This window comes from Penicillium arizonense, assembly GCF_001773325.1.
Source record: "Penicillium arizonense strain CBS 141311 chromosome Unknown PENARI_contig005, whole genome shotgun sequence".
NCBI lineage: Eukaryota > Fungi > Ascomycota > Eurotiomycetes > Eurotiales > Aspergillaceae > Penicillium > Penicillium arizonense.
This window is the reverse complement of record NW_019173282.1, coordinates 36,213-54,347: the sequence shown is the minus strand read 5'-3', so window position 1 is coordinate 54,347 and position 18,135 is coordinate 36,213. Positions and strand designations below refer to the sequence as shown.

General features: G+C 47.8%; 8 protein-coding genes across 8 annotated transcripts; 1 reads left to right on the top strand and 7 right to left on the bottom strand.

Annotated features, from left to right (window-relative positions):
- Window positions 1–1,244: 1,244 nt before the first annotated feature.
- On the bottom strand, window positions 1,245–1,431 carry PENARI_c005G01511 (uncharacterized protein; the record flags this gene model as incomplete). Its single annotated transcript, XM_022629585.1, has 2 exons — window positions 1,245–1,356; window positions 1,409–1,431. 2 exons carry the CDS (start codon window positions 1,429–1,431, stop codon window positions 1,245–1,247), a joined length of 135 nt encoding a protein of 44 aa, XP_022490183.1.
- Window positions 1,432–1,848: 417 nt separating this feature from the next.
- On the bottom strand, window positions 1,849–3,652 carry PENARI_c005G09042 (Zn(II)2Cys6 transcription factor; the record flags this gene model as incomplete). Its single annotated transcript, XM_022629930.1, has 3 exons — window positions 1,849–2,941; window positions 3,049–3,185; window positions 3,245–3,652. The coding sequence occupies 3 exons, from the start codon at window positions 3,650–3,652 to the stop codon at window positions 1,849–1,851; spliced, it is 1,638 nt and encodes a 545-aa protein (XP_022490527.1).
- A 349-nt stretch (window positions 3,653–4,001) lies between these two features.
- Window positions 4,002–4,965, bottom strand: PENARI_c005G02865 (NmrA/HSCARG family protein; the record flags this gene model as incomplete). Its single annotated transcript, XM_022629645.1, has 2 exons — window positions 4,002–4,652; window positions 4,714–4,965. The coding sequence occupies 2 exons, from the start codon at window positions 4,963–4,965 to the stop codon at window positions 4,002–4,004; spliced, it is 903 nt and encodes a 300-aa protein (XP_022490149.1).
- Window positions 4,966–5,441: 476 nt separating this feature from the next.
- Window positions 5,442–6,871, bottom strand: PENARI_c005G04102 (phosphoesterase superfamily protein; the record flags this gene model as incomplete). Its single annotated transcript, XM_022629695.1, has 2 exons — window positions 5,442–6,248; window positions 6,305–6,871. The coding sequence occupies 2 exons, from the start codon at window positions 6,869–6,871 to the stop codon at window positions 5,442–5,444; spliced, it is 1,374 nt and encodes a 457-aa protein (XP_022490224.1).
- Window positions 6,872–7,921: 1,050 nt separating this feature from the next.
- PENARI_c005G11784 (SDR family NAD(P)-dependent oxidoreductase) lies at window positions 7,922–8,765 on the bottom strand (the record flags this gene model as incomplete). Its single annotated transcript, XM_022630062.1, has 2 exons — window positions 7,922–8,600; window positions 8,701–8,765. 2 exons carry the CDS (start codon window positions 8,763–8,765, stop codon window positions 7,922–7,924), a joined length of 744 nt encoding a protein of 247 aa, XP_022490098.1.
- Window positions 8,766–9,055: 290 nt separating this feature from the next.
- On the top strand, window positions 9,056–10,929 carry PENARI_c005G09638 (uncharacterized protein; the record flags this gene model as incomplete). Its single annotated transcript, XM_022629960.1, has 3 exons — window positions 9,056–9,916; window positions 10,382–10,868; window positions 10,925–10,929. The coding sequence occupies 3 exons, from the start codon at window positions 9,056–9,058 to the stop codon at window positions 10,927–10,929; spliced, it is 1,353 nt and encodes a 450-aa protein (XP_022490308.1).
- A 278-nt stretch (window positions 10,930–11,207) lies between these two features.
- Window positions 11,208–13,538, bottom strand: PENARI_c005G04790 (Zn(II)2Cys6 transcription factor; the record flags this gene model as incomplete). Its single annotated transcript, XM_022629724.1, has 3 exons — window positions 11,208–11,595; window positions 11,659–12,842; window positions 12,891–13,538. 3 exons carry the CDS (start codon window positions 13,536–13,538, stop codon window positions 11,208–11,210), a joined length of 2,220 nt encoding a protein of 739 aa, XP_022490342.1.
- Window positions 13,539–16,082: 2,544 nt separating this feature from the next.
- On the bottom strand, window positions 16,083–18,053 carry hxt8 (uncharacterized protein; the record flags this gene model as incomplete). Its single annotated transcript, XM_022629982.1, has 10 exons — window positions 16,083–16,221; window positions 16,278–16,383; window positions 16,451–16,564; window positions 16,619–16,758; window positions 16,809–16,938; window positions 17,007–17,068; window positions 17,195–17,745; window positions 17,802–17,863; window positions 17,913–17,940; window positions 17,994–18,053. 10 exons carry the CDS (start codon window positions 18,051–18,053, stop codon window positions 16,083–16,085), a joined length of 1,392 nt encoding a protein of 463 aa, XP_022490331.1.
- Window positions 18,054–18,135: the final 82 nt, after the last annotated feature.

Sequence of the window (18,135 nt, the reverse complement as noted above, 5' to 3'; positions counted from 1 at the left end):
GGGCAGAGAAAGCGGAGCCTTGCGACTCAGCCTCACAGGATCAGCGTGCAAGACTGAGATGGCAAATCAGAAGTGATAGATAAATAGAGAAGATGGAGAGATGAAGAGATGGAAAAGGAAGCCGAGGAGAGAAGGCAAAGATAAGGCAGATACCACGTGAGGCTCTGAGCAGTTTGCCCGGGTGTGACGAGACACGAAGTGTTGAGGCTTAGAGAGATGAGACGAGGCAGAGATGAGAGGGGAGAGATGAAAAGAGAGAGAAAGAGAGGAGAGACGAGGTTGAATGTTTGTTTACAGGGATGTTTGGTTCCTCCCGTTCTCATCCATGGAACCAGTGGCTATGCTTGAACTTCATCTATACTCGGGTGCTATACACCGTACAGAATATCTTTGTTCTACGCCTGTCATTCCTCTCACTCCTGCAGAGACTAGTTGAGATCGGCGCTAACTGCTACATGGTCAGGAGGCCAAGTTTCATTCTAGTTTCAGTAATGATAGGGCACAATAATAAATTAACTGCGATCCATGCATAGATTAATCTCGGTCTCCAGTGTAGGGCTAGGTAGCCGAATTATTGATTTTGGGGCTAGACTTGTCCCGCGAGACGTCCAAGTCTTGACATCATAGGGAACATAGGGGACAAAGACAAATATTCCACCCTGGACCACATATACCTTGCACTTACCCTCGATATCGCCCCCTGGGAATTACATCTATCACATCATTGACGGGGATATGAGGGCGACATCCGCGAGCGCCCCGGTCTTTGTCTCTGCCCGCATGACGTCAATACTGGTCGCGGGGCATTCTAGCGTTCTCGGCACTTGGACTTCGCCACCAAGGTGAAAGTTCCGGGGCGAAAGGCTGAATGCACAAAATGGTGGCTATGGCATATTTATTCTTGGCAAAAAGGTACAATTAAGAGACTGCCAAAAAGCACTGTAAGGCAACGATAGCTCGCTTCGGAAAAAAATTCATTGGCATTAGTAGATAAGCCTGGGCCATTTCAGGATTGACGGGTTATGGGGGAGATCACTATTGGGTCAAACCTTTGCTTTCAAGCATTCTTTCAAACTTTTATCAGGTCCAAATTTAATTCCTAGCTTCTAACTTCTTTTTTACGCCCTTTTCTTCGCCTCTTTCTTGTTCTTCGGTACGTTTTCTTTCTGGTAATAATACTCTTGCTACCTGTCCTCAACTCTACTCCGGACATTTCCTAAACGGGATACCCTCTCGGCTAGTTCTTAAATCCGAAGGAGGGCTGGAGTACCGGTGATGGTTCCATAAAAGTCTGGAACAAGTCCTCGCTCGCAGAGACCTTCTGTTTCTAGTTGGTGATAGGCTGTGGATTCATTACTAGAAGGGTTATAACTGATGTTTTTGTTTTGAATATTCGTGTGTACCGTACCCAGTTGTGGACTCAACAGACATTAGTAAAGACCAATACAAGGTACTGCAGAAGCCTTTACCAGTTTCATTACATATGTTTATCCACGAATGATTACCTCGAACACAATCGGGTTCCGATCTATATGACGGATTTCGAGGAAGATCACATCGGTACTTTTTACCCGGAACATCAACATGAAGTTCGGCTAATTGCGCATGCCGAGAAGCACCAGAGAAATATTTCAAAAGTCTAGTAATCACACATGTACTAGGCCTCAGGATAACAACTTAAAAGAAGGATCCAGAAAGCCAATCCGGACCGGACTGTTCCGGAACTGCATCCGACTCGAGATCTGTATCCTCCCCGAATCCCAGAGAAATCGAATAAGGCAGGTTTTCCTGGACAGGTGGCTCTCGATTATGTTGCAGCCTCTTAGCCCCTCGTGACGCAGCTGTGCGCTACATGAACCGGTCCATAGGCTTGTGAAGAATGGCATCAGTGTGCGGGATACCCCGCTGCCATAACTCATACATTTTACTGACGATGTCACACGCGGGGTCGGTGTCGGGATTGAGAGGACGGAGACACAGTTCAGAAAGGATAAAAGCGACGATATGCCATTCCTCGTAGCTTTGACATAGCCAGCTCCATTGTGATGTGGCTTCGTTTGTCTGCAGGAGATAGGCAAATTGTACTATTTCGACTGCCATCTCGAAAACACGAACGTCGTGACTGGAAATTGTCCCATACGGATCTGTGGATGACTGGAAATGAGCTGCCAGCCATGATTTCGAGAGCTGGAGTCGGACTATGGTTGCCGACACCCAATGGATTGGAATATCAAGGTTGAAATGATCCAGATATTCTCTATGGAGGTCCTTTCCCATATTTGTGACGAGGGTCTCTCGGGCATGTGAAGACATCTTGGGATTTTGATTCATCGAATGACATGGCCAATACAAATTGGTCATGATCTGGGAGTTCATAATGCAGATTGAGTTATCAGTGAAGCCGGACTTGGGCTTTGGCAGATTTGGCATGTGCAAAATAAGGTCGTCGTCGTCCACATTAGTCGGAAACTGTGTGTCAAACATCCCAGGTCTGATCTGAGTATCGACACCTTGATCTCCCGAAGATAACATATCCAATAGGCAGATATGCCACCATAATCGACGACGAATCTCGGTTTCAAAGGGTGGCAATGCAATGTTCTGCCCATCGCGGTGAATCCCTTGCGCCTGCGCAACACGTATGACAACCGCTGACTCGGCCCATACAAGACGAGTGTCACCGCCCACTCGATAACAAAGCAAGAACAGAACAGCACCTTGAAGAACGGATATATTCTGGCACTTGATGAAGTTGGCGCGGCGAAGCCCCTGGCTCACTGCTCTTTTGCAGTCCTGGATGGCTGTATCGTGGTTGACACCGAGTATGGAATGACAAAGATGAGCTCTCATGCTGGCCACAGCAGCATAGTAAACGGAAAACAGCAATGCCTCGTCTGAAGGAGTCATATCGACGCCCGCACTGGCGTTTTGGACATCTTTGCTATGGTATCTCTGTGAATGATGGTAATCAACGGTGCCACATTCGGTTGATATAATTTCCATAATGTCTCAATTCTCGCCGCTTGGGAATAATGACTTCGAAAAGACTCAAGAGACCAGCTGTAGTAGGATTTATCACCTCCGAAAAGCCCGCCCTGGGGGAGAACGGTGAAATTCGAGTTCTCATGAGGTGAGGAATCTTCCTCATTTGAGTCACTCTCGATAATGTCACGAAGTTCAGATATCTGTCGAGCAATTAGTGATCGTTCGTTACCATGCTATCCCTGCGATATTCATCTCCTACCTTTTCTCCAAGAGTCACAGAAGCTTCACCACTAACGTACCGACTCTTGCCCTCTTTTAGAACCAGTAGCTCCGCCTTCTTTGCTAGGCTGGAAGGGGCATCCAAGTCTGATGTAGGATTGACATCTGAGTCGCGAGGTGAGGGTTGCTTTGAGCGAAGCTGTGAGACCTCTTCCTCGAGATCCTTTAAGCGTGCAAGTAACTCGCTACTTGGTGGCCTGTTTAATGTTCGGCGTGCTCTCTTGGGCCCTGGAAAGGCGCATTCCACTTCGGCCTTCACGCATGCACCGCAGGGATATGTTCTATCACATCGCACTTTTCTTGTGTTGCAACGGAAACAGCTGCGCTTCTTGAATTCGACATGAGATGAGGTGACCCGGGGTGTTTTGTTTTCGAGATTATCAGACATATTCCAATCACCCTTGAAGCTGAATGGAAATATGAAGGTTGAAGGGCTCCAGGGCTAGGTAGGAGTCTATGATCTCTCGAAATTGTTACGTAACCTTCCTTTATACCACAAGTCAACCTTGAAAAGGCTCAGTTTTCAGGCCGTATTTGACGGAAATTGGTCTTTAATTCCTTCTCGGCTGGTTGTCAGATAAACTACGGACATGGTACTGAATACTTTTATACTCGACCGATTAATATTAACATGTTGTACAGACTAGTAACTTTGACAAAAGAAAAAAAGCACCTTGCAACTCCTGATCCCAGCTCCTTTCCCTTAGCCCAATTAATCAAAAATAACGAAAACCCGTTCAACGAGTCTCAAACTGACTCTCCGTCTTCAACCAAGTCCCAAAGTCCTTCAAACCAGGATTCAAATCCTTCAAAGCCGGGATATCAGCCCCGTATCCCTCGTCATGGAACCATTTAAACATAACACCAAGCTCCTTAACAGTAGCCATCATCAACCAAACCGGCAGCCTGAAGGTAGTAGGAACCTTCTTGCCAGTCGACCGCTCAAAGATCTCCGACATCTGACCAAATGTCAATTCATCCCCTGCAAGCGAAAGCGCATGGTTCTTCGAAGCTTCCGGATTCATGAATGCGGAAGCAGCGAAGAATCCAATGTCGCTCGTCGCGATAAGTTGTAGCGGTTTGCCCTTGAGTACCATTTTCCACGCGGTTGTGAATACCTTGCCGAAGTAATTGTTTGTGAAGTTCTCGTAGAAAGCGACAGGTCGGAGAATTGTCCATTCCATGCCTGTGCCTTTTGCTTTCTCTTTCAGATGCTTCTCGATCTCGTGTTTGTAGATGAAATGGGGGACGGGGGTAGGGTTGCTGTCGGATTTCTCGCCGCCGCGGTCGACAGAGCTGTAAACGAAGAATTTGACGCCTTGCTTGATAGACTCGTCTACTAGAGCGATTCCTTGACGTCTTTCGTCGTCCTTTCCCGGGTTGGCGCTCTGATTTTGATGGTTAGTGGGGTTCATGGCATGTACATGATTCTCGGAATGAGTCACTCACTTGAACACTGAATACACCCCAAACTGGCTCTGAAGTTTTGCGCTTTACATTTTCGAAAATTGCAGCCGGATCATCGAGGTTTCCCTGGATGAGTGTGATATTGGATGATTTCTGCGCGACCTTCTTTGCCGAAGCCGAGTTGACATCCCGCGTCACAGCGAGGATCTTAAAACCGGCATCTTTTTCAATGAGATTGTTAATCACAGAGCCTCCTTGTTTGCCTGTTGCACCGGTGATGAGAAGGGTGGCCATTGTTGCAGATGTAGAAGCCGACTAATGAGGTTAAGTTCAAGGGTAGAAAAGACGATACTCTGATAAACTTGCAAGTATTGGTGCTAAGCGGCCTTTTTAAATATTCATTGGAACATTATTCCAGAGTGATTCTAAAATCTCGGCCCTTTCGTGGCCATGAACGCGACGTTTGTCATGCAGTGGCGGCTCGGGCTTAGTTTCAACCCCGAATTTGTTATTAATGACGTCATCATATCAGACATCGCTATAGATGTTAATGCCAATGGATTAAGGTCTTAAAAGTGCCGCAAGCTTGTCAAAATCATAGATTAAGGCTATAGTACATTAGACTCATCTCCAAATAGATATTAATTTGGGATATTCCATACAAGGATGTCACGAGCATGATCTATATTTCCATTGAAGACTGTTTAATCTATTAACATGGCGAGATTGTAGATATCAAACCAACTGGCCCATCCCACTACAGTTTTACTTTAAATCCTAGCCCTGAAGGCCTTGGGCTCCGGCAACTGAGCAGGAGTATCGTCGCGCTTCTTTTTCTCAATGAGATGCTCGAATGAAGCAGCACCACCAACACGAGGAGTGAAAGGCTCGAAATCCCAGAGATAACCAAGAGTACGCAGGATAGAAGAAGCAGAGTAAGAAACAACATCTCCCTCCGAGTTAGTACCCTTCTGCTCAACCTGACCCTTGGCAATCCACGGCGAGATAAGCAGAGTGGGAATACGACCACCGAGACGATCAAAGGTGAAAGTGTACGACTCGCCATTAGGCGCCGTCTCGGTGTAAGTCAGGTCATCAGGCCTGGGAGCCAGAGGGGGCGGGACGTGGTCATGGAAACCACCTGTCTCATCGAAGGTCAGGATGAAGAGGGTCTCCTCCCACTGGGGGCTGGCGCGGAGTGCGTCGTAGACGTTCTTGATAAAGGTCTCTCCGTCGGAGATCAGGCCTGATGGGTGCATGGAGCTTGTGCCTTGTCCGCAGCAGGAGGGGTCGACGAAGGAGAATTCGGGCAGGGTGCCTGCCGCGGCATCGGCGTAGAAGTTCGTCAGTGGCTGGGCCTTGTCAGTGTTGTTGCTGGTGAAAGTCCAGTCAAAGAAGAAGGCGTCGACCATGTCGGTGCTTGTGTAGTAGTTCTTCCAGGTGTGGTTGGTTTCTGAGAGTTGCTGGAAGATTGAGCGCTGGGTTAGTCCGTGGACATCAGAGTTGAAGGCATCGTCGTTGGTGCCATGGCCGGCTGATGTTCCGGACAGGACATAGGCGCGGTTGGGGTTGGTGGGCTGGTTTATGTTAGTCTGCTATATATGGATAGATAATGGGTTTGATAAGCACTTACACCGGGGTGATCAGAGTGCCAGTGATTGAAGGTGAGGTAGTTCTGGACCAGAGAGGTCAAGACTGGCACCTCATCCTCGGTGTAATAGTTGAGAACTTGCTTAGCAAGTTCGGTCTTGTTGACATCGTCACCATAGCGGCGCAGCTGCTCGTGCACGAAGCCCTGTTGAGAAGGGGTGAGCTTGCCCTGAGCGATGTCGGCATTGCTCGGAGCGAAAGTGCCGTAGAATTCGATGTTGTTGCCGGTCACCGAGTGATCAGGATCATCCAAAATTGAGTCAAAGTCCTTAGCGGAACTGCAGACCTCGCCAGAAGAGGCGTCCGTCAGGTTGTATGGGTTGCAGAAGGGACCGTTGTTGATGGGGTTCTCCAGTCCCTTGATAGTCTGACCACCGAGAACGTTGTCCACAGAGCGGTTCTCCATCTCCAGGATGACAACATTCTTAATTTTGCTCTTCAGGTTGCTGATAGAAGCCGAAGAATGAGATCGGGAGTTGTGAGCCTTGGGGGGAGCAGCGGAGACCGCGGCCGCGAGGGACAGTAGACCGAGAAGGGCAGCGAGATTCATATTGAATCAGTGAGATGATGTCCAAGGCCTGTGCTTGATTCCTCAGACTACATTTCAATGCCGGAATTGGCGTTGTTTTTATACGTTCCTGCCCGGCCTGTCGCACTTTCTCCAGAATCCCCGACATTCCTCAGAACAACGCATCTCTCAACACCCCCTCCCACGTGTTGCTCTAGATCCCATCGGCCCGGTCAAGTTGCATTGAAGCATGGGTATGAGAATGACCTCCAGCTTCGGAATTGGTCCTCCGACAAGGCCAGCCATCTGTCCAGCATGGATAACGTTGATATGAAGGGCATCCGATTGGCGACTACCCCTCCTGTCGGGACCTGCATTGTCCAGACTGCCCCATACCCAGGGGATGATTGGGCAATGTGGGAGGGATAGACAGGTACACGATCCTGTTGAACATACAACATCGTGTTCCATGGGGTGTTTCCGACCACGCCAAGCATTCGCCCAGACAGCCACAGAAAGGGGTGTGAAGAATGAAGTGAGAAACCCCTTCAAATCAGATCGTGAGGTTGTTGCACGAGCAATGCTGGCTTGCAGCAAGCTAAGCTATTTCTGTGTTTGGCCCACTTCGTGCCTTGTGGAATTCCCCATGGAGCACGGAGTGACAACACGTCGGTAAAAAGGCCGGACTCGTCGGGATGAAGCGCGACTTCCAGAAAGCCGCAGAAGAAGTGTCGATCATCACGAAAGGTGGTATTTGGTCTATAAAGAGGCAAGCTTGGAGAGTTCAATCGCCGGTGCGCAAAATCGTGGTTTAGGGGCGGGCGGTGATTGGCTGGAGGATATAGGTCAGAACAATGTTTGTGCATGTAGCATTCGGTGCGATATAAATGTTGTACAGTTGCACAATTGAATAGAGTTGTAAGTGCCAAGTTTGTGCTGTGGTGAAATTACGTTATGCTCCGTTTACTGAGCATAGCTTTCAAAGTGTAGGGTATACTGAAAGGCATCCGTCTATGTACCATTCAACCCTATAAGGGCATATGTCGGCGATTATATACATCACTTAATGCATGCTCAGATCGCTGGCTATAATCACTTCGCTCCACCGTCAACTTCCACCACACTTCCATTGACATAGCTTGCCGCATCACTCATCAAGAACAAGACAACACTAACCACTTCTTCCATAGTCCCAATCCTCTCCATCGCACTCGCCTGCTTCCCCACAGCTTTGACAGCATCGTCACCCTGCTTCACCGCAATATTCGTTGGTGTGTGTATATGCCCAGGTGCCACCACATTTACACGAATTTGCTTCGGGCCCAACTCCAGTGCCATGGACTTTGAAAATCCAACGATGCCAAACTTGGAGGCATTGTAAATTGCCCATCCCGCCATAGCACGGGATCCAGCAATGGATGAAACATTGACAATTGATGATGCAGCTTTCAGATGAGGGATGATGGCTCGAGTCATCAGGTAAGTACCCTTCACATTCGTGTCGACGATTTTATTCCAGTATTCGTCCGTCGTTTCGGTCAATGGATATGCTGTCGGATTCACACCGGCACAATTGAACAGATGGCTGACTGTCCCGAATTCTCGAGCAATTGACTGAACGGTATTCGCTACATTGGACGATGATGTCACATCTAGCTTGAAGACCTGGTGTTTGCCTTCAGCAAGATCGAAGGATTCCAGTCCCTTCACATTTAGATCGCACAGCGCCAGTCGAGCATTGCTGGCTGACAATGCCTTGGCAGTGGCCAATCTTGCAGGGCATTAGCCTACATATACATTATATAGTGACGATGAGACACAAAATAATGGATAAGAACCGAAAGCAATAACAAGAAGTCACTGGTACTTACCCAATTCCACTTGCGGCACCGGTGATCACGATGATCTTCCCCGAAAAGTCATATGAAGTCGCCATTATAGTATAAGATGCAAATATGACAAGATGTGTTCGATGTGCTTTCAAATCCAATAGTTTGTCAGTACATCGGGCTAATTAAATGTCTCCGAGATGTGGCGGGGTTTGGTCACTCTGATTATTAATGACGTGATTTCCAAGCCTCGGGGTTTGGTACACTTCACTTCTTTATATATTATACTGTTCTTTTGGCATTCTCTAATTCGACTCACTTTGAAATATACATGAGCAGATTTCTTTCTCTATTCTCGCGAAGCAGTCGGCTTTTCTCCACACAAAACTTGCCCGGGATGACGACAGCAGCGTTCAACTACATGGACCCGTCTTCATACGACCCCAATGCAACAGAGGCGTTCAAAAAGCCCTGGAGCAAAGTCGACGGGCCCGGGCAATCCTACAAGCTTACCAGCTACCAGCGTTCCGTGGAGAATATCCGAGGCCGCGAGTCTGAATTCTCCATAGACAACGCGGGGTTCGCCGTGTACAACGAACTAGCAAAAGAGGCTGCTTTCACAGACGAGACCAAAGTAAAGAAGGGATACTACAGCGAAGTAGAAGATCTCCTTCGAAAGAAACTTCCGGGAGTGAAAAAAGTCGTCATTTTCGACCATACCATCAGACGCCGAACTCCGGGATCGGCACGTGCCCCGGTCCAGCAGGTACACGTCGACCAAACTCCCCGCGCGGCAGAAGTGCGTGTGCGTCGTCATGTACCAGAAAATGAAGCGGAAGAGCTGTTGAAGGGTCGATATCAGATTATCAATGTCTGGCGACCGATCGAGAACCCGGCGTCTGATTTCCCTCTGGCTGTTATCGATTGGCGGAGTACCGATCCTTCTGACTATGTGAAAGTCGACCTCTTATATCCGAAGGGAGAGGAATCCAGGGAAGTGGCGCCTAATCCTGAGTCAGCATTTTCGACAGATGGGTATGAGGTCAAGGGAGAGACATATGGTGTGGCTCCGAATGATAACCATCGATTTTTCTATGCCAAGGATATGACGCCTGAGGAGGTTATGTTGATCAAGTGCTTTGATTCGCGGAGTCATACGATGACTGGTGGGAAGACGGATATCGCCCATGCTACGTGCCATACTGCTTTCGTTGATCCGCAGACCCCAGCGGGAGCCCCCGGGCGGCAGAGCATTGAGGTTAGATGCTTGGTCTTTTATGAGTAAAGTGATTATGACCATCTACATGTATATGATTACGGATAATGTCGTCTAATAATATCTTTTGCATCGTGATTGTACTATTCGTTCCGTGGTATCCACGATGCCTCAACTCGGCCGAGAAAGTTGCGATTCAAAAACATACACAATTGTCAAGCTTCTTATAATGAGTCAAGCCATAACTTGGCTCATTCGATGCAGTTACGGAGATGCCCGTTAGATGCGGATCCACCCCACAAGTTCGACGCGGGCCGCTTCTGAGTCATTGGAAAAATGTTGCACCGGTGGGCTCCTGAGCATATAAACCCATACGAAGTAGAATATACTGAAATATCTTTAAATCTCTCTCTAATTCAAACTAGATCGTTCAAGGCAACTGAATAATGTAAGTACCTTCATCGGCTATAACTCTCATACCCTTCCTTCATCTAACACCATCTATAGCCATTCAAGATGGGAACTACCGAGTCATCCCAACATAAAACTTGGACAAAAGAACCATACCTCATCTCAACCGACCCATCACTAATCCCAATCCCAACACTAAACACTTGGTTCGCAACCGAAGAAGTCTACTGGGCCAAACCCATGCCCGAAGATGCCATGCGAGCAACACTTCAAAATTCCCTCTGTTTTGGCTTGTATCACTGTCCCAACAAAGATTCAAATGGAACAAAGGATTCTAAAGCCGAAAAATTGGAGTTCATCGGTATTGCAAGATGCATCACAGACACCACGACATTCATCTACCTAACAGACGTCTTCATTCTACCCACGTATCAGGGCAGTGGACTTGGCAAATGGCTTGTGAGCTGCGTTCAAGAGGTCATTGAGACTATGCCGTATTTGAGGAGGTCGCTTCTCTTCACGGGCGATTGGAAACGCTCTGTGCCGTTTTATGAGAGAACTATGGGGGTCGATGTGGTTGAATGTAGGCCGCCGGCTGGTGGGCGGGATGGGGAGGGTTTAGCTGTTATGATGAGGAAGTTTAGGGGACATCCTGATTTTGTGGAGGATTCTTTAACTTAGATGGGGTGATTACATTATATCTATTTACTTGGGATTCGGAATGTCCTTATCAGCTACTAGAATTAGGTATTCGTTGGTTTCTTTTAAAATGTAGAGGAAATAATAGTTATACAACATTCTTTCTATAGAAGATTAATGAAAAAAAAGCCGTTTCTATCTCATCAGTTCATAGCACACATGACTCATGACCAACATTATAACCTTGAAAAGGAAGCAAGCCAACCGCCCGCCAGATCATCCCCTAAGGTCTAGGACCATACCCATATCCCTCAACGACAGAGCCCAACGCGTCCCACGGGACAGAGGTAGGACCAATCCAATTCTGCGGATGAAGCTGGGCGCCAAAACTAGAATGCATTATTGGTTCACTGGACGATGATACCATTGTCGGTACTGGAGATCCAGAGTTCGAGTGCGGATGTGGTTGAGAAAGGACGTAAGTATCTTGCATCGTGACCACCGGGGAGAGATTTGACATGGTGGATATCGGTGTTGAGACTGCACTGAGAGGCGGATTGTGCATTTGAACGGGAGTCTGGGCCTGGGCCTGGGCATGGGCCTGGAGGTGGATTTGGGAGTGGGATTGGAAGTGGGATTTTTGATTGTTGTAATTTGTGCTTGCGACGTCGCTGGTTTGTATGTTAGTCGTTTTCACTTGTGGAATCATGGTAGAAAGCTTTCGTGGAACATACAGAATTTGTCGAAGAACGGGTACAGCTTTGCTGCAGAAGACACTGCGGACTGAGAGCGAAGCGAATGATTCGAGTGCTTGGTCGAGAATCTCTTTCATCTCTTCATACTCAGCCTGGCTCTCTGGAACGAGGAGCATTACTGCTAGTGCTACTGCAGCATGGAAAGCGTGGAAGCTTCCTAGACCACTGGTGTACCATTTGTATGGTTTGAACTGAGCGGACTCGAGGAGAGCTTGGAATATAGCCAGTGAGGCTTTTGCAGAGGCGATGCATTTGGCCCTTGAGACGCATGTTTCGGGCGTAATCTCGCCCTGGATATAGCGGCATAAACTTGGGCGGAATAGAAGGAGGAGGAGCTGGTGGATTTGGCTATAAAGTATGTGGAGGTTCGCCTGGTGGTGAATGGGCAGACGCTCGGAGTCGAGCTGGTAGCGGGCGTCGCACATATCTCGTACAGATATTAGTTCAGCTTCGAGATTAGATACTGTATAGCGGGAGGCGTGGGGATAGGTGAATATTGACTCGGTGATTTTAGATGTGATTTTGTAGAGGCGGTAATTAAAGAGAAGGTAGGTCATTTGCGTTGGGCGAGAGGTAGAAGGTGAAGGTGCGGATCTAGGGTTGGATCCGGTTAAAAGGTCGACGTCGTCGATGTCGGCGGGCATTTTCACGTCTTGTGTTAACTTTTGCTGATCAAGGCTGCCAAATGATGTGTTTTGGATGGTGTAAAGCATCATCAATCCGGCCCAGACACGTCGTCGTTCTTCGCGCTCGATTGGACCTAGAGCAAATCGCTCTGGATCGAGGTGACAGCCCATTGAAATGGCAACATGCTGTGTAAATCCGAGCAATGTCCATACCGGAAGACCTCGATGAAGTCTAGCGTAGCATATGAGCACTAAGGCTTGTAGGGAGTTGATAGAATGACGAGACATGACTCCATCTGCAGCTAGACATCGCAGCGAAGCAGACCGATATCGTGCTGATAGTGCTTTGATGTTTCGACTGACTGTTCTCTCACGCCCGAGATCTGCTAATAGGGGATGATCATCGTCAAGAGCGCTGACAGCTATGGCAAGAATAGCAAATAGCAGAGCCAGCCATGACGTTGAAACACTGCTAGGATCATGGCAGAATTGCTGATATTCTGCCTCAAATGTCAAGTCATGAAGAATATGAAAGACCTATTAATCTGTTAGCCAGTACTAGCCAACCTCTTCCAAATCACATACCGTAGAAAAAACCTGAAAATAGACATCTTTCAGCGTATCACAGTACCTCCCAGGCGGAAGCACCCCAAGCAATTCGGCCTTCGAAACACTCCCATTCCTCACTAATGGGATCTGCAGATCATCATCATCATCCGCGATCTCCGAATCCAAATTTCTCAAACACTCCGCAGCGGGGCTCTTCGCAACAATCGACTCCCACTGAGAAGCAAAAGGCACATAACGGACATGTCCGGAAGGCGAGGTATGCAAAGAGCCCACATTACCCAGCATGGGACCTAAAGAGTCCCATGTCTCGAATCCAGGACCAATATCAGACTCGGAGAAACTGCCAGTAGCACTCGTCCCACCCAGTGGCGAAACCGCGCCACCGGTGGGCGTTCCAACTTGAGAAGCCATCTGTTTCTGAAGCAAGGCTTCCAAGTTCCTGATTCGAGCCAGTAGCTCACTTTGCATTGCACTGTCGCCTGGTGAGGATTGCTCAGCTGACAGACGGGGCTGGCCGAGGTAGATGCAGTCTTCGGCGCCGAGGCCACGGCGTACGCAGGTTTGGCAGGGTCTGCCATCGCGCGAACACCGGATCTTTCTCATTCGGCAGGCTTGGCAGCTGATAGGGAGGCGTTTGCCTGTTGACCGGGATGATGAAGCCATATGGTTGAGTAGGTAGTATAGACTGGACTTGATGGGAGTAATGCCGCACAATGCCCTTTTTTTGGGTGGAACTGTGGAGTGCGGAGATGTTCAAGGACACATGGACCAGTTTTGAGATAAAGGAGAAGTCGTTCAGGAAACAGGTACTCCGCGATACACGTTGTGGACCGATGGTTTGTTGAGTTCAGTCGGACCCATCGACTTCCAGATATCGCGGAGTGATAAAACAAGGTCAAAACCTAGTGGGCCAGGGGAAGATAACGTTTAAAAAAAAATCCAGTTGAAGAGTAATGCTATTCTATATATTTTCGGATTTATAATAATAAAATATAATCATCAGGAGGCAACCCTTTTCCCAATGTTAGCCGACAGCTGAAGGTCGCATAATTCTTTGCCCCAATCTTCAAGCGGACCAAACAAGAAAGCCAAGAGAAACAATAAATGAAAATAATGAATTAGGATATAGTAGGCTATGACATAGGAGAGCATAGCTTAGGCAGTAACGATGCATGGCACTTCTAGAAGGGAGCAAAATGTTCTGTGGATGGGTCCTTGCGGATCTCTGTTTCAGCGTGGAGTCCCACTTCAGATGAGACTATGCAGAATGAGGTATTTAGTGGAAACTCTGTGAATTGTTTAGTCTTAGAAGGTTTGCTGGATTGGCTTTAATTCCCTGCATCCATGGATTGCATGTTGCTTGGGCCCTGTCATGTACCGGTCTTGGGCTCTTTGATCTGGAATTCTTTTCAAGGGATCAAGTATGCCGATATGCAGGTTGTTACATTTTTGCCATTTTCCGTGCCTAAATCGGAAGATCGTGCAAGGAACTAAGAGATGATTCATGTTCAGGAATTGCCGGCTTGCCGTTGCCACTAGGTCCACGCCACTAGAGGATGCCGATCGGCATCCTTGCGTGACTTGTCATTTGGATTGTCATTTGGAATCTCAGCCGAAACCCTGTGGAGCATCTTGACTGTGGATTGGCCACGGCTATTTTCTCCCGACTGAGCCACACCTGCCAGCCATCCCCTTTGGACGCCCTGGCGGCGATAACTACCGTTGAACAAGCCGACATGTGAGAAAATTCTGACTGAGTTTGCAGGTACCAGTTCCTCGGAGACATCAGTGGAAATGACAGAAGCCTTGAAATGTTGTTTATTTTCTATACATCGAACCCATGGGCGGTGACCGTCTGGTTCCGAGGTATATATTCTAATAGAGTGAGATCATTCTACTCTATTTTCTTCTTTTTTTAAATCTAACTCAGATCGCCAAAAATTTCCACTGAGGCTCTCAATTGCCACATGGTACGATCGTCAACCCCATTGTGCGAACTATCGTCTTATTAGCGGGCTCGGACCCCTGTTCCTGGCTGTTGGGATCGCAGTAACCACACATGGAAATATCGACGCACATCTACTCATTCCAGTAAATTTTGTTTAAGTCTAAAGCAATTAATAATAATGTCGGTGAAGTAAAGCCCGAAAGAAGCCCGATATCAACTTGTGCGAGCTGATCTGTCAGAAGAACAAAGTGGCAAACAACCTCCTCCCCGTCACACACATCCACACAGAGCAAAGTCTCCGTTCCATGTTTCCGAATATCTGCTACCCGGAGAAAGGGCGTATATCAGTTTACTTTTTGCTTTTTGCTTTTCTTCTTGCTTTTCCCTGAGTGTCCCGTTTCACGTTAAACTTTGTCGTGCGTGTTGATCATTGAAAAGATCATCCTGTCGCGTGGCGATAGAGGCTTCCGAAAACCATGTATCGAATTTTGGGAGAATTGGGGTGCACGTGGAGAGAGTCCTTTCTCTTCTAGAAGACTGAGATCGGCAATGAGCAATCTCATTCACCTGGAATTTACTAGCTCAGATCTCGTCATCGCCCAGACATGTGAATGCTACATGAGCACCAGTAATACGGACGGGAGGCAACGATGATTGGAAACCACTATGAAGACTTCTGTTACAGTTTTACTATGGAGCGTTTAAACTTGGCAGTGGCTTTTGCAAGTATCCGCTATAGTTACAGCCAAGGATCCACTAATACGAAGACAACTGTGTCCGTTGACGAAAACAAGATTTTTTTTATATTCGGCATCCAATGAAGTATCGCACTGGCTATGTAAAAGCCTGATCAGCGCATAGTACCTCCAATCCGAGATATGCCGGAAAGCCACGCACGCTCCAACAAAAGGGCACGAGCACGGGCAGATAGACATAAGATTTGACATGGAAGGCGTCTAGAAAGCCACTGAATTTCCCCCTTATCCATTGCATATGTGGGGGACGGCTTTTCAGAGAGAATCTACATGTGTCCATAATATAGAGTTGCGTTGCGCATCCAAGGGAAATGGATCCATGGCCATGCACATGCATACTGACATACTGTAGGCTTTGCACCGGAAGTGTTTTCCAATGCTATACCAATTCACTACGCTGGTAGGTTTGTGGTTATTAGGTCTCTGAAACTGAAGTAGGAATGTAAACTGGATAAAGGTTCGTCTCCACTGAGCCTATGTGAATAAGTTCTGGAACGAAACTGCTTAAACTACCTCCTCTGTCGATTCCACATGCTTCGTGTCGCCCACCAAGCTAGCTGCACGTTTAAGGCTGTCATCTTGATCGACGACCCGGTCGCCGAATGCTGCTGCCACTTCTTCGAGGGTCTTTTGCTTGGTTTCCCTGTGGATGTTGGGTTAGCGTTGTTATAGACAGATGGGATAGCATCAGTAACATACGGGAAGAAGAAGTAAGCGATGACTAGGAAGAAAGAAGAGCATGCCACGAAGACATAGTAGTAGTTCTCGCCGATGTTGGCAAATGCACTGGGTCCTGCCTCGGTGACTGGTTCGGGGTGATGCATTAGCGGTCATTCTTTTTCCAGGCACCTTTTTTTGTATAAGTGACATACCTGCAACATTGACAATGAAATGAGATGCTGCTGCAAGACCCATAACCTTGCTACGGAGAGCAATGGGTAAGACCTCGGCGCCATACAGCCAGGTAGTACTGTTAAGCATGCCGTCTATTAACCAGGTTAGCAAATCCCCGCAAAACCAAAGTAAGTCAGTGAGCTTACAGTAGCAAACCACAAAGAGGTAGATTCCAAGAATAGCGAATCCTTTTCCGATGTTGTTATCTGTGTGCTGGAATTCTCTTTGCATCACAGCAGCGTAGATTTCTATCAAGACAATGCCGGCCAATCCGGTGATGAGCATCCTTCAGATTGTTAGCATCCACACAAGATACAACCAAAGGAGTATACATACTTTCGGCGACCCCATTGGTCAGTCATATATTTAGTCGTGATTGAGTTAGAGATGAAGGCGACGGTGCCGTAGACTGCGGCTAGAGCGAGAATGGTGTGGGATCCAATGCCGAGACCTTTGTATAGGATAGCTGAAAAAAGAGTTCGATGTTAGTATCCGTCTCATCTGACATCCAATCCCCAGACTCTCAGAACTCACTCTGATAATACTGAATGACATTGACACCAGTCAAACTGGTCATAGTCTGCACAGCAATAGACCTATGACCCGAGTTAGTCTCAACTCCAAGCAGAAAATAGCAAGCGAGAAAAACCCACACAAGAACCCGATGCCTAAACAATCTAAAGATCTCCCGATAAGAAGTAATCTCCCTCTCCATCTCATACTCAATCTGAGCCTTCATCAATCCAAACTCCTCCTCCATCTCCACCAAATCCACACCCCTCCTTATCCTCGCAAACTCACTCCTCGCAAGATCGATGTTCCCAACGCGAATCAACTGCCGCGGCGAATTTGGCATAAAAGTAGCAAGCCCAATAAACAGAATAATACCCCAGGGGATCTGAATGCCCAGCGGCAAACGCCACTGCACATGCCCATACGGCGCATAACCGCACGCAAAGCCAACCCAGTTCGACATCATCGTGCCGAAGGAAATACCACAGCCAGAAATACCACCGATCAGGCCACGGTAGCGTGGGTCGGAGATCTCACTTAGGTAGATTGGGACTGTGGCTACAAGCCCGCCGACGGCGTAGCCGGCTAGCACGCGGCCGGCGAGGAACATGCCGATGTTCACGGAAGCGGTTTGGATTACTGTGCCAATTGTGACGATTATGCACATTAGTTGCATGAATCGGATGCGGCCGAGTTTGTCGCCGATGAAGGTTTGCGTTAGGGCTCCGCAGGCTTCGCCGGCGATGTAGACTGCGACGACCTGGGTTGTGTGTTAGATTGGGGAATGCTAGATGGTTGTGGGGTTGTTGGACGTACAGCTCCTGTTAAGCCCTTTGAGGGCTTATCCATGTAATCGATCCAGCTTTGGTGGGCGATTGCTTTGGGTTTATTAGTTTGAGTCCTGGATAAATGGCGGTTGGAACTTACTTGTCGTGGCAATGCCGGTATCAAAGCCCTATCCAACACATTAGAATCAACTCTCAATGATGGGAAAAGAGACAACCATACAAACAAGAACGTGCCGATAGCGGCGAAGAACGCAATACCAAGCGCATACCACATAGCCATCTTGGTCAGAATAAGGATGTAAACCCTTCAGTGTCGCTATCCAATAAAAGTAACGATGAAAATAACTGAACAGGGATATCAA